Genomic DNA, 13,388 nt, shown 5'->3' with positions numbered 1-13,388 from the left:
ACTTTTCTATTCTAGTACTACACTTCATCGTTTCTGTTCCCAGTTTATAAAGGAGAAATCCTTCTAGACTAAAGATTTTTAACAGCCCCCCCCCCCCAATTCAGAAGGCCTTTAAATGTGCCTGGGCATGCATCGAGGGCCAGATGTGCCTGGCCGCGCATCGAGGGCACAGGTTGATATGATGTGAAATGATCTTTTAAGATCATATTTTTAAATAGATGGCTAGAGAGCGACTAACAAAGATCTTGTCAAGTGATATCAAGACACCCTAGAGATGTGCTTTGTCTAACAGAAAATTCCAAAGAAAATTTCTTAATATTGTGAAGAGAGTATGTGCATATTGGAATCTTCATCCCAAAATGTATATCAATACACTTGTTCACAGCTGGTTTCCATTACCAGTTTGTGCTGCATTGTGTGCATGTCTGCTTGCAAGGAAGATTTATAGAGTGCAGTTTATCTCAAACTCGTGAGGAGACCTGATGTTGCCCAGGATTGAATATGGATCAATGAATGTTCCACACTTCCAATGCTTTTATTGTAATTGAAATCAGTAAAATTGCGTATTCATAAATCAAATCAATTGTCTGCTCAGTCAGGAACCCACAACAGTGCACTAAGAGGAAGCTTCACATATCTCTCCGAAGTGACATAGGCCATTACATATTTTAGTCTACATTGCACTGTAGAGATCCTACTGTTAATTCTATAAAATTATTTTTATATAATGACTTGAATTACAGTTTAAAATGCACAAGTGAAGTATCATGGTTAGAAGCATTCATTTTGAATGTATTTCTCTTATTAAAGAACCTACTGTTCATTTTAAATGCCAGGCTTTTCTGCTTGTGCGGTGATAAAACTTCTGAAATGCACATGTAATGTTAGCACGTATATAAAAGTGTTTACTTGGGTCAAAACCGGATTGCTTCTTCTTTAATGGGATTTTTTTTGTTTATTCATTTTCAATACTCAGAGATAGTCTGATACAAAATCTATGCAAGAACATGCCCAGACACAAAGTAAATTTGTGCAAAATTTCATAAAAATCAGCCCAGCTGTTTTTGAATTCATAGAGAACACACAAAGTGCCTTTTATATATAAGTAGAGAGATTACAGCATGATTAATGCCTCTCTCCTCTTGTTTAAATTTATTGAGTTCTGATGTCTAAAGACCCACAAAATTATTAACCATCTTGCCAAGAACTTGGAGTACCTTTTTGATCTTTATACGGCTCACACACATGGATTTGCCTAAAAAAATCAGAAAACAGCATAGCCCCATTATGACTTTCGGAAACCTTTTTTCATACTCAAAACTGCTGAAACGTGGAACAAACTGCAATCCTTAAAACCCTTGTGTTTTTTTAAATCCACTCAAACTGCACTAGATACTCCTCACACTCCATATACAAGCATATCATGACATAAATAAAACAATGCAAAATCACAAGAGAAAGCAACTAGTTATGTCCCGAGTGTGTGATAAAGAACCCCCAAATGTTGTAGCATCTGTCTAGGCATCTTAGTCGATTGGTTGATCAGTTCATTTCTGCATCTACTAAAACTCTACCTGATCTACTTTAAACTCATCAACTCCCACAAACTAAAAAAACTAACTTTAAATATATTGACTTCAGGATCGGAATTCCTATGTCTAGATTTTTTGTTTTACTCTGCCACTTGCAAGTTACTATCCATCCAACTACCATTCTATTACCTTTGTGCACCTTGGTGGATCATTTTTAACCATTGTCATGGTGAGCTTTTTTTGTTTTCTGACAACTTTTCCCTTTACTTATGAATCACTTCCTAACGCTCCCCTGGGAGGGGAGGCGGTGTGTCTACAGTATTACAAACATACACTGTTCATTATTCTATCATGTACTTCTGACAATTTGTATTGTACACAATGGTTTCATTATCAATTTATTATCGATTATCATCATCAATATAAAAGCTTAACTTTGGATTATTGCAATTAATGTTTATATAAATAATCTCAATTCTTTTTATTTTCTGCTTTTTATTTTTTTTATTGATTAAAACAACTTACAATTAACAACTAGAGATCAATACATTGTAGGTTGTCAAAAATATCGCTACTTTGATATTTCTCAATATGTTTCAAAATGATACGACATGTTACTTTGCTACCGCTACAAATATAATTGCTAGACTGGCACCAAACTTGCTACAAGAAATTTATTGATAAACAATATAAATGACATAAGAATCACATACATAGAGATGAAGATGATGTTAGGAGAAAATGTAAATATCTTGGCTCAATGCTAGACATAGAGGAAGACCTCAAAAGATGAAACGGGCTTGCATAAAATACATACATATCCTACAAACACATTCTTCAATAGTAAGCAAGGAAGAAGCTGGACGTATTTACAACATGCACCAAAAGTATTTCCCCATACAATTTGAAGCTGTGGACGAAATATCAGAACACAAAATTGATGCTTTTCAAAAGTTGCACTGAAGTAAAGCTATGAAATGCTGTTACATTCCAAATAAGAAAGTCACGATTTTGTCATTTAGTGAGACTGCCATTAAAAAAAACCCTTAAAAGTCTTCATAAAGCTTACCAAAAGAACCTAGGGATGAACAGATATGAAATAGTTCAATAAAGTGATATAAGACTTCAAGCTACTATAAAACTTTCTCCTTGAAAAAAAATGTTAACAAAACTACCAGTACCCTTAAAATTAGGTGTTCTGACTGAAATGACTAGAGATATATTGTTAATAAAATACAGTGATAATCATACCAAACTATATAAAATTATGAGGCTACAAACTTAAAATTAATATTACATTGATCTTGTATAGCTTGTTCTAACTCTCATATTTTGTTTTGTTCCTTTGTCTTCTAGTTAAAGACTCCACCTTTTGACTTCCTCTTCCTCTAACCGGATTTTAATTATTTCTTTCTTTTTTTTTATGTCTCATTGGTTGATGTGTAGATTTGTACACACATGCACACAGTTTAAGATGCGATAATCAGAAAGTGTAACACTTGAATTTTGGTGTCTGGTTCAAAAGTTATTCAAATGTTATTAAACTTAATCTTCGTGGCAACTGACAAGTGCCTGAAAACCACTGGGCAATACAAGCCTTACAAGTGAAATTTAGCACGATAAAACTTAAATAATCAGATTACATACAATGTACATAATCATTTAAAATAAATCAAACCGCTTTTTGGTTATTTCAGTATTTGATGACCACCTCTGGTGTGAGTTAAGTACAGGGTGTGTACAACTGGATTTATTTTCCAGAAAGAAGAGTCGATTCACTGGTTGATGTGTTGGTATATATAGTATGTTGCCTAGCACCTTCACAACTCTTCCAGATTTTTGCCTGCAGATGGGAATGCCAATGCCGTGCCATTGGCATTCACCTTGGGCAGGTTGAACTGGTTTCCTTCCTTCATAAGAGAAAGTTTCATGGGAATATTAAGTTCACAAGTGGTCCCCATAGACACGGGAATGGTCAGACTTCATTCTTTCTCTAAAGAAATTTTCTAGAAGACTAAGGTTTTTAATTCCTCATATCTCCCTTAGTCCTCAATCATTTATTTACTTTGTGGTATCATGTGATCAGAACCAATTCTGCAGAATATAACATTTTGTTTTAACCTTTCCAGTTGAGATAATAGAGACTTGTACAGATCTATGTATATCATAGTTTTCCTGTAGAAGTAAAAAAAAAAAAAAAAAAAAAAATCCATGTTTTTTTTTAATAAGAATTCAACAGTGATATCAAAGATTTCTTAGACTGTGACAGAGCCACTTTGTTGACCTGAGCTCTAGTCTATTGAATATGTGTGCCTAACCATAGCTAAAATAGCTGTCTAGCATTTGTCAGCATCCCTGTACAGGATAGAGTAATTTTATCTTTTAGTCCTCATATTTTATGAGTGATGTTTCTGACAAATGGCAAATAATTGTTGTTTTCTGTGTTTGTATCTATCCATCTCACACTTATCGTCATAGTTTGACTTGGGGTTTGTTTTTTGTTTTTTTTTTTGCTTCAAGCCTTGTATGAAGCAATTTCTATTAGACATTAAAGAAAAAAATTTCTTCCCATAGCTTTTTCTTGTCCATTACTGGAATCCTTAAATAGTCATATTTCTTTCATGGATCAAAATCACCATATTATTTTTGGTAGATCCAAAATTTTTTTTTTTTTTTTAAATAAAAAAAAATTAAAAAAAAAAAAAAGTCTCTTTTGCCCCCAAACAAGACATATCGCCACTTGGACGTAAGGGGCTCTACTATTTGGTATTGTGTCTAATCAGAGACTGTATGGAGTTAAGCAGCGAGATAGCTGTTCACACATTTAAATTTCTGCAGGTTAACACAGTCAGGGAAGCCAGAAACAGGGAGGGAATTTCAAAGTCAAGCAGTTCAAAGCAAGAAACTATTAGAGTAAAAGAATTTCCGGCATCTAGGGATCTCAATGAAGAGGTGGGATTAGTCAGGAGTATGCACATCGAGGGGCACAAGTTCATGTTGGAAGTTATGGAAACTCTTTCATGTTTTGTAAGAGATTGAAATTTCTCATTCATGACTTAGCACTAAGACCATGTTCCATGTGATAACTTAAGTTAGATAATTGTTCATATATGGGATTAAACAATGCCTTTATAGCCTGATCGATCATTTATGTTGCATCTTTACCAGTTGTCCCATCCTGTTGGTGCTACAAAGTACCTGTTTTTCAGGAAGGTGTTTTCTAGGGAACTTGTACATTAAGGAATGTTCCTTGTGAGTCCTTTATGTCCTTCAAGCCCCCACCCTTTTTTTCAAGAGCTTTTAGTTCCCTGTCACTAAATAACTAAAAACCATCAATATCTATGTTAACAAAGAATGTTATTTGAACCTACCATCTTATAATCAAAGCAAATTTATTGACAAAAAAAAAAAAAAAAAAAAAAAAAAAAAATGTGAAAGAGCAACAAGCCATGTAAAAAGACAATTAAAAGATATGTACATCTATTTACTGTCTGAACGTTTTGTTCAAGGCGACTTTGATCATGGACCTGGTAGACATCATCACGAGCTCTGTTAGGCTGTTCCACAAAGAAGAACACTGACAAAAAAATCTATTTTCCAATTAGACGAAAGTTATTACGATACACCTTTCACTGGGTTACGGCTTGGCGCTAGAGTGGGAAACTTCTCAAAAGGTATATTTAAATTCTGGTCGATGATGTTTTATGCCAGAAACACATCCCAACGTATCTTCCACTGCTTAAGTGATGAAGGGTAATTATTCAAAAGATCAGCAGCTTTGATGAATTCAACATTGCTTTAGTCATCTGCAGGCTAATCATGGCGACTTATTATTATTAGACCCAAAACGAAAGACATCATCTGTCGATTTAATTAAAATAATTTCATGTACAACTTTTGAATTTCCACAAACCCTTCTCTGCAGAGCTGGTGGGAAGAAAAAATCCTGAGGCTTATTGTAGTTGCCACACATGAGGTTAAAGGCAAGGATGAGATCTGCATGCAACCAACTAAGCTCCAGCAAGTGCAAATTAGGGGCCTTCAATTGTTGTTGTTAGAACTGTGTGGAGTCCACGGACCGACTATATTGCAAATCTCTGAACTTGCTTCAAGTATGGGATATTGCAAATAAAATAGAGGGATAAAGTTTGGATGCCATATTACAGAATGGGCTATACTAAAAATACATAACATTTACAAGTAAGAGTACAGTGGCTAAAACACTGTAGCTAACAACCAAAATACATTTGAACTCATTGGTATATAAATATAAAAATAAATTTTCATTTTAAAAGAAAAAGTCACATCTTTATGGAACCTAAGAACTCCATTTTTAATTTCTCAAGCTTTGTACTCTCTTTTTGAAAGATAAAAATAGTATCTAATCTAATTGTACAGTTATTTTAATATTTTGGTGTTAGAACATTAGAAGTTAGTAGAAAGGTAAAGTTGAAAAAGAGAAGGTTAAAAAGATCAGATGATTAGTATATAGTTTATTCTGCTTACCAGCAGGTTGTGGATTTATACCAGAGACACCTAAAAATAAAGACGAAAAGATGATTAGACGACAAAAATTGCAATACTTGCAGAGGCAAAAGCTAAAAGCATCCATGCACGAAGACAAAGATATATTTATGGGGTCTTGCATCGTAAGAGCAAATTCATTACTTTAGGAGTTGGAGTTGGTGAAAATTGGACAACTCAAATAAATAAATAAAAAGCGACAAATAAAAAATGCTTTAGACAAAAATAAAACCTTTGTCGTGAAGATCACTTTATAAAGCTGAACCTTTAATGAATTTAATGCTCCTTTATAAGTACAGACGTTAAGTTTATTCAGTAAATACATCATTCAACATTCGACAATTTTTAAGTTTATGTAAACATTTACTTGTACTAATTCTACATAATCATTTTCAACTTGCAAATTTCAAATCCTACATTTGGAAGACCAAGAATTTTCATCAGATTTACTGCTGGCTTGGCAGGCCGAGAGCACGTTCAAGGCGTTCTCTTTAATAATGGCGATAGAGAGGGGTTCATGGAGCCACACAATGGTGCGGTACATCGTTAATAGACATGTGCGGTTATTGTTGCTGCAACAGTGTTCCCCCTGGTCAGATTGAGACGGCTTTTTTCCTAGCCTGCATTACATTGCAAATCGTGGCAGCTCATGCACTGCGGTCCTAAGCAACGTTGCATGAGATAGCTATCCAATCACAATTCACTCAAAGATTGGCCATCTATAGACCTCAATGGCTGCTAAGAAGGTCATCACTGACATACTTGCACAATTTGGAGATGGAGAGAGGATTACACCATGAACTAGCTCTCCTTTGTGTGACAACCTGCATATCTAAACTATTGAAGATGTTGCAACAAAGAAGAATAGCAGAGACTTCAGATTGTGGCAAGCAGCAACTCCACGGCAATGAAAGTTGTGGCAGAAGCAGTCCTTCCATACCATCTTTCAATCAGGCATTCAACTCTACAACAGATTGATAGATATTCCTCTTTGTGTTTATTGATATTCCCTCCCCTCTAATGACTGCCAGAAACATACAAAACTGGATCTAGCAATTCCAACTCTACGATCAGCCTCTGTATGGGAGGAACAATGGTGGAACCAAGGTACACAAATCATTCCGCATCTTCCAATAGAATGCCATTCAGAAACAGCAGCCTCTGGTTCTCCAAGAGAGTGCAGCATGTTCACTTCATCCCAAGAAATATGATGGCATTGGCATAAGCCATGTTTGACACCCTCACTTCATGGCTAACTGCCACACTCTGGAGAGCATGATCAATGAGATTTAGGAAGAGCAGTTGAACAGCAATAGGCTGGGATATAATGCTATGAAAATCTGTATTCTAATCACTTGGGGTCTTCCGTTAGCACTTCTAGATGTCCAGAGTTTGTCTCAGATTCCGTTATGGACGAAAAATTGGATTCTTTAGATTTTAATTACTAAAAATTAATGTTGAATTCACAAGCTTAAAAAATATGCCTATCTACTTCATAATAACCAAAACATTATATATATAATAATATAAACATTATAATAATATATAGTATATGTATAAATTATTGGTAATTAGCTGTCACTATATCAATGTTGCATAAGAGTTTGAGCTTTTATTTATTTTTTTTTTTTTGTTTTACTCATTGAACCCCAACCTCAGCCTTTTTGTCCTTAAATTTCTCTTAAATTTATTTTAAAAAAATAAATACATTTTTTTAAAATTAATTCAATGAAAGAATGTTAATGATATATCAACTTTATCATCTGTAGGTATGGAATTTTAAATCAGAGTAAACTATCCAAGTGAATAAAGGTTTCAGTTGAAAATTCTCAAAGGGTTCCAAATTTTGGAAGAAAAAAGGCATCCATCTGAAGAAGGCTTGGAAGTTTAACAGTCGAAATGTTTTGAAAGTGATAGCAACAAACACAAGGAGAATAATCCAAAAATGTAAATAATTTTAAAATTCTATACAAATAAGTTTTAAAGAGTTATTTTTATGCTTAACATGTTCATTCTCCATTTATGTTCTTAGACAGTATATGTAACCCTCCCCCTCCACACGCAACTCCCTTTTTTAGGGGTCAGAAATCAGGGTTGTAGAGTCAGAGGTTTTGGAAGACATCCTCAGAGTCACACCCCTAAGAATGTTAGGAATCAGTCCAATTTTTTTAATCTTTAAAGAACCAACTGAATCTGATTGGAAGATTTTAAATTAAAATGTCTGGGTAGAACATTTTGGAATTCTAAGTCAGAATCAGAGCTTATACTTTCTGACTTCACAATCTTAGTAAGGGGCACTAAATGGTGAATATCAACCAGTCAGCATGTCTGGGGATAGTGGGACTCATCTCTCTCCAGACCATAATATAATATCCGTTTTTTTTTTGTTGTTTTTTTTAACAGTATTGTTATACCTAATTGGACTCATAAAACTGATCAAATGGTCAAAAGTATTACAAAGTAGGGTAAAACCTGTAATAAACAGATTTAAATGCAAAAAAACTGCTGAATCACTCTTATCACTTTAGAAATATATCATTTATTCACATAACAATAACAGATTGAAAACATTTGATATAAAGTGAACAAAGTTGTCTTTAGAAAACATTTTTCCAGGGATATTAGTGGTGAAAGAAAAAAGAAATCTGAACTTGAGATGAATTTTCCAACCTAGAAGGCCAGAATGTTCACTCATAATTTAAAGCAATGGGTGGGAAAATCTAAAACTTTTTTTGACTATCATCTCATCAGGAGAAACTGATTCTTTAAAAATAAATAAATAAATAAATAAACTGATTGTTAAACAAAACCAAAAAACTTTTAAGCTGATTGTTAAAAAAATAAATAAATAAACAAACTGATTGTGAAAAAAAAATAATAAATAAATAAATAATATTGATAAAAATAAAAAAACACTGGGGGAAATTTAAGTGCCAAGGCCAATCAAAATAAATAATTTAATGAAAGTTACTCAAAATTATTAAAATGGCACAACATGAGGAAAAAAAAGGGGGGAAGCAAGATTCTTAACCGGTTCAAATGAATTTTTTTTTTGTTTGTTTTAACTTTAAATCAAAATAAAACAAATAGACAAGTGCATTATTTAAGTTTATGATGCTCTAGGTGTGTCAGAAACTTTGTGAAAAATATTGAATACTTCGACCCCCTGTCTTTCCAAGCTTATAACTACTCGAAAAATGTAATTCAAACCCTAATTTTTTTTTCAATTAAAGGAGCAAGGACCAAGGTTTCATTTAAAAAATAAAAAAGTACAAACAACGTGTTTTTTTAAAAAAAAAAAAAGGTTTTAAACTTCGGACTTTACAGGTAAATTAAAAAAAAAAAAACTGTTCTTTTTTTTTGTTTTAAATTCGAATATATTATTTATTGATCTTTTATCTTCAATTTGTGATATATAAAAATTTGGGTCATAAATTAATTGTTAACTTTTTAATAGACACTTCAAAATGGGGGGGGGGGCGTGAATTAATTCGACCCCCCCCCTGTCTTTCCAAGCTTATAACTACTCGAAAAATGTAATTCAAACCCTAATTTCTTTTTCAATTAAAGGGGCAAGGACCAAGGTTCCATTAAAAAAAAAAAAAAAAAAAAAAAAAAGGTTTTAAACTTCGGACTTTACAGGTAAATTTCCAAAAAACTGTTTTGTTTTTTTGTTTTATTTTAAATTAGAATATATTATTTATTGATCTTTTATCTTCAATTTGTGATACATAAAACTTTGGCACATAAATTAATTATTTACTTTTTAATAGACATTTCAAAATAGGGTGCAATTAAAAAAAACAAAACGTTTGTCTAAAATATTATATTCAGTTTATTGGAAAGAGCATAAAATTTCACATTGACCCTGAAAATATCGTAAAAATTGAATCAATAGAAAAATTTTGATAGATTTTTAAAGTTTAAAAATTGAAAAATACTGAACTAGTAAAATTTAATTAATTTCATTACTGTTTTTTAAAAAATAAAAAAATATTTCTATTACTTTTAAAACAACTTTAATAGTTTATTTTGGAAGTATAATCCATGAAGAAAATAAACAACCCACTTTTAAAAGAGAAATTACAAGTTTTTTATATTTTATTCGCAGTTTCGTGTTAGGGGTGTCAAAAATTCCTACAAAAATTCTGATACACCTAATGATACTCCATATAAGCTAGAAACTAACGGGAACACTATAGCAAAAAAGAAAAGAGTCTGGTGTGAGATTCGAACCCTGAAAGTTAGCAAAGAATATTGAAACTGAAGTCTAATGCTTATCCACTTGTCCACCGATCAAACAAAAATATTTTGTCTTTTTAACCCACTTAAAATGTTTAGAAGTTCGGCATAGTCATACAAGCTCTCCATAGATCTTAAAAGGTAGTTTGCTAAAAAAAAGTTTAATATTTAATTACAATCATAAATAAAAATGACAGTCTAGTACACAAGATTAATTTTTATGTTTATTATCTATTTTTCTTACTGATAGTGTAAAGGTTCAGAGGAATATTGTTCGGTCATCTTCAAAAAGGGACACTAAAAATATCAGAACATTTGTTTCTAATGTTATTTAGACAACCTTTTATTTTTGAATGAGTTTTAAAAATAAATGTTGAATTCACAATGCGAATAGAATTAATCCGTTTCATTTCTGGTAGCATAAAGGCTAGCAGTAGTATGTTCCTTTGCATAAATTTAAATCCAGTAACTAGATTTTATTTTGGCCTTTAGCTAAATTGAACTTCAACCATGGTCATTGGGATTTAAATTTATGCAAAGGAACATACTACTGCTGGTCTTATACTACCAAAAATGAAACGGATGAATTCTATTAGCAAAGGATTACTGCCTACTATGGATGCCTTACCGGAGACATTTGGTTTTTTACCTCCATTCTACCAATCTTCAAACAATATGGAACTTAATACCATCCTACATTTTCTAGGATTAATACTTTATTTGGATACTAAATATCTTTTCTTTTTTTTTTTTTTGCTTTCAACATTCATATCCTTTCTCTATATCCCTTAAAGGTATTTAATCTTCAATATTTTCTTTGTATGTGCTATTTAGCAAAATAATTTCAAACCAATATTAATATTTTGCTAGTGTTTTCCTTCTGAGGAAATGTACTTACATTGAAAATCCATGGATCAAGGCAATTATTTTAAACATTGTATTCTTTGGCTCAAACAATAAATTTTTATTTTGAAAAGTAATTCTTTCTATTCAATGAAATTTGAATATATAAACTCTGAGATTATATATATAACATTATGATGGAAAGGACTGAAGCCATGCACAGATTACCCTATGTAGCATAAAAAGGGCAGACATCCAAAATGACGCTTGAACACAAGCTGAGATGCATATAAGCGTATAAATAGAAAAACGACAAAAAGGGGAAAGATTACCCACAAACTTTCCTATACAACAGAAAATGGCGAACTGAATGCAGTTTCAACCACCTTGCACAGAAATACAAAGGAACTGTCACTGTATGGTACAAGGCCACAAAAGTGGAATGATTATGTATTGAGACGCGAGTGATATGTCTATGTGTAAAATGAGAGAATTGATCTTATGTCACGAGAATCGCTTGTTGTAGGAAAACTATGGAAATATTTGCTGGAAAAAAGGTCTATGTTTATCCCACTTTGGGGATGGGAGCCAAAGATTGGATTATACCTGGACTATATTATTGTATATTGAAATTCCGAAAGCGGATAACTATTTCTTTTGGACATTTTATTCGGATATTGCATGTTTCCATGAACTAAGTACTTTGTGTTTATTATTCCAATCCTGCCCTCATACCCTTTCCATCTTCAATGAACAGTCGAGTTAATTTCTTAAGAAATTTACATTTAAATGTTTCTTATATTTGTGTTTGAAAAAAAAAAAAAAATGAAAAAGATATTTTGTTTTGTGGACTTCTTTTTGTTGAACCCTCCTCTGGCTAGCTGGGTATTGTATGAAGATTTTTTTAGTGGGGGGAGATTGGAACTTTTTGTGTAATAAAAGCATTTTATATATATATATATATATAAACCCTTAATTGTTGTGTTCTGTCATTTTTGCGTCTGTGTGCTTCACTTGGTTATTTCATGATGATGCTGAACTGAACCTAAGAAAACATGTCATATAGACTATAACATCTCTCGTTCGGGACATTGTTATATGGGACGTTCATCCGGGATCTATTCTATAGGGGGATTTTCCTCAAATTAAGTTCTACTGGCTTGTATTGTAATAATATATATGCAGTTTTATTTTTTGCAGATATTAACAGAAATTAAAGTCATTTAAAAAAAAAGAAAAAAAAAGAGAATTACTAAAACTACATCAAATTCTTGCTGAATAATTTTCATAGGAGGTTATTTAAATTAAACTAAAGAAAAAAAAAGGGGGGGTAAGATATAAGCAAAATTTCAGAAAGCGAAGAGCACTCTTGTGACAGCATTTTCTTTTTTATTGTTTATATGTTTCAATGAGAATTTATAAGAAATACCGTTCCAAACAAAACGCACACCATTGCTCAAGTAATTGATCAGTTTTCCCCTTTCATTATCATTTCAAAGATAAAATAGAAAATTTTGTGAGCTGGCAAAGTCAAACGTGTAGGTGTTCTATAAAGAGGACTTTTCCATTGAAACAGAGTGGATTTTCTTTTAAACTAGTCACATGAAATCACTGTGTGATGAAATTGGTGGTGCAGTGAAACGCCATGCTGCAAAATAAAGTTTGCAGATACCACTCGACAACCAATTCCAGACTATCATGCAGTGCTAGAAGTATTCCAAGAGGAGATCAAATCAATTATCTTCTTTGGCATTGACAAAGATATGGTCGAGATCAGAAAGAAGATGAAGAGGTTTGGAGAAGCTAAAAATGGTACAGAGTACAAGAAAGTCATCATTTAATTGCCCAATCAGTATCACAAATTGGACACAGACTTTTCAATAAAGACGACTTGTCTGTAATCATCCATGACTTCATCTTGGTTGTGTGAAGAGATAGTTAACTGATAAAGTCAGCTATTTAAACTATATATATTATATTAAAACTATACAAGAATAAACCTTGATCAAGAAAAATAGTTACTAGACTTTTAACTCACCGCCTTTCCTTTTTTTTCTTTCTTTTCTTCATCTTTTCTTATGCTAATAACAACACTCACAAGAAATGGAAACGAAAGTTTCAACAAATAATGGTGTACCATTAAGTCTGCATGAAACAGATCACATGACCAGATTGTGATAAAATAATAACCGAATGTTGATTAACCAATGAGAGAGCTTCCTCACATGATCCAGCACAATTCTCGGC

At 32.5% G+C, this 13,388-nt stretch overlaps 1 protein-coding gene across 12 annotated transcripts in view; it reads right to left on the bottom strand.

Annotated features, from left to right (window-relative positions):
- LOC145295953 (protein argonaute-2-like) overlaps window positions 1–13,388 on the bottom strand; it is a 179,528-nt gene that overhangs the window by 126,029 nt on the left and 40,111 nt on the right. For 6 of the 12 annotated variants that reach the window (XM_080141848.1, XM_080141842.1, XM_080141847.1 and 3 more), the window contains exon 2: window positions 6,039–6,068. The exons of the other annotated variants lie outside the window; for them this stretch is intronic. In XM_080141848.1, coding sequence (XP_079997974.1) covers window positions 6,039–6,068 — 30 coding nt within the window. The remainder of the gene's footprint in view (window positions 1–6,038; window positions 6,069–13,388) is intronic. 12 annotated transcript variants of the gene reach the window in all.

Source organism: Euprymna scolopes, chromosome 16 (assembly GCF_053919585.1).
Source record: "Euprymna scolopes isolate OS-2025 chromosome 16, ASM5391958v1, whole genome shotgun sequence".
NCBI classification, from domain to species: domain Eukaryota; kingdom Metazoa; phylum Mollusca; class Cephalopoda; order Sepiida; family Sepiolidae; genus Euprymna; species Euprymna scolopes.
Note: the sequence above shows the minus strand (reverse complement) of the source record. Positions and strands in the feature narration are given on the sequence as shown.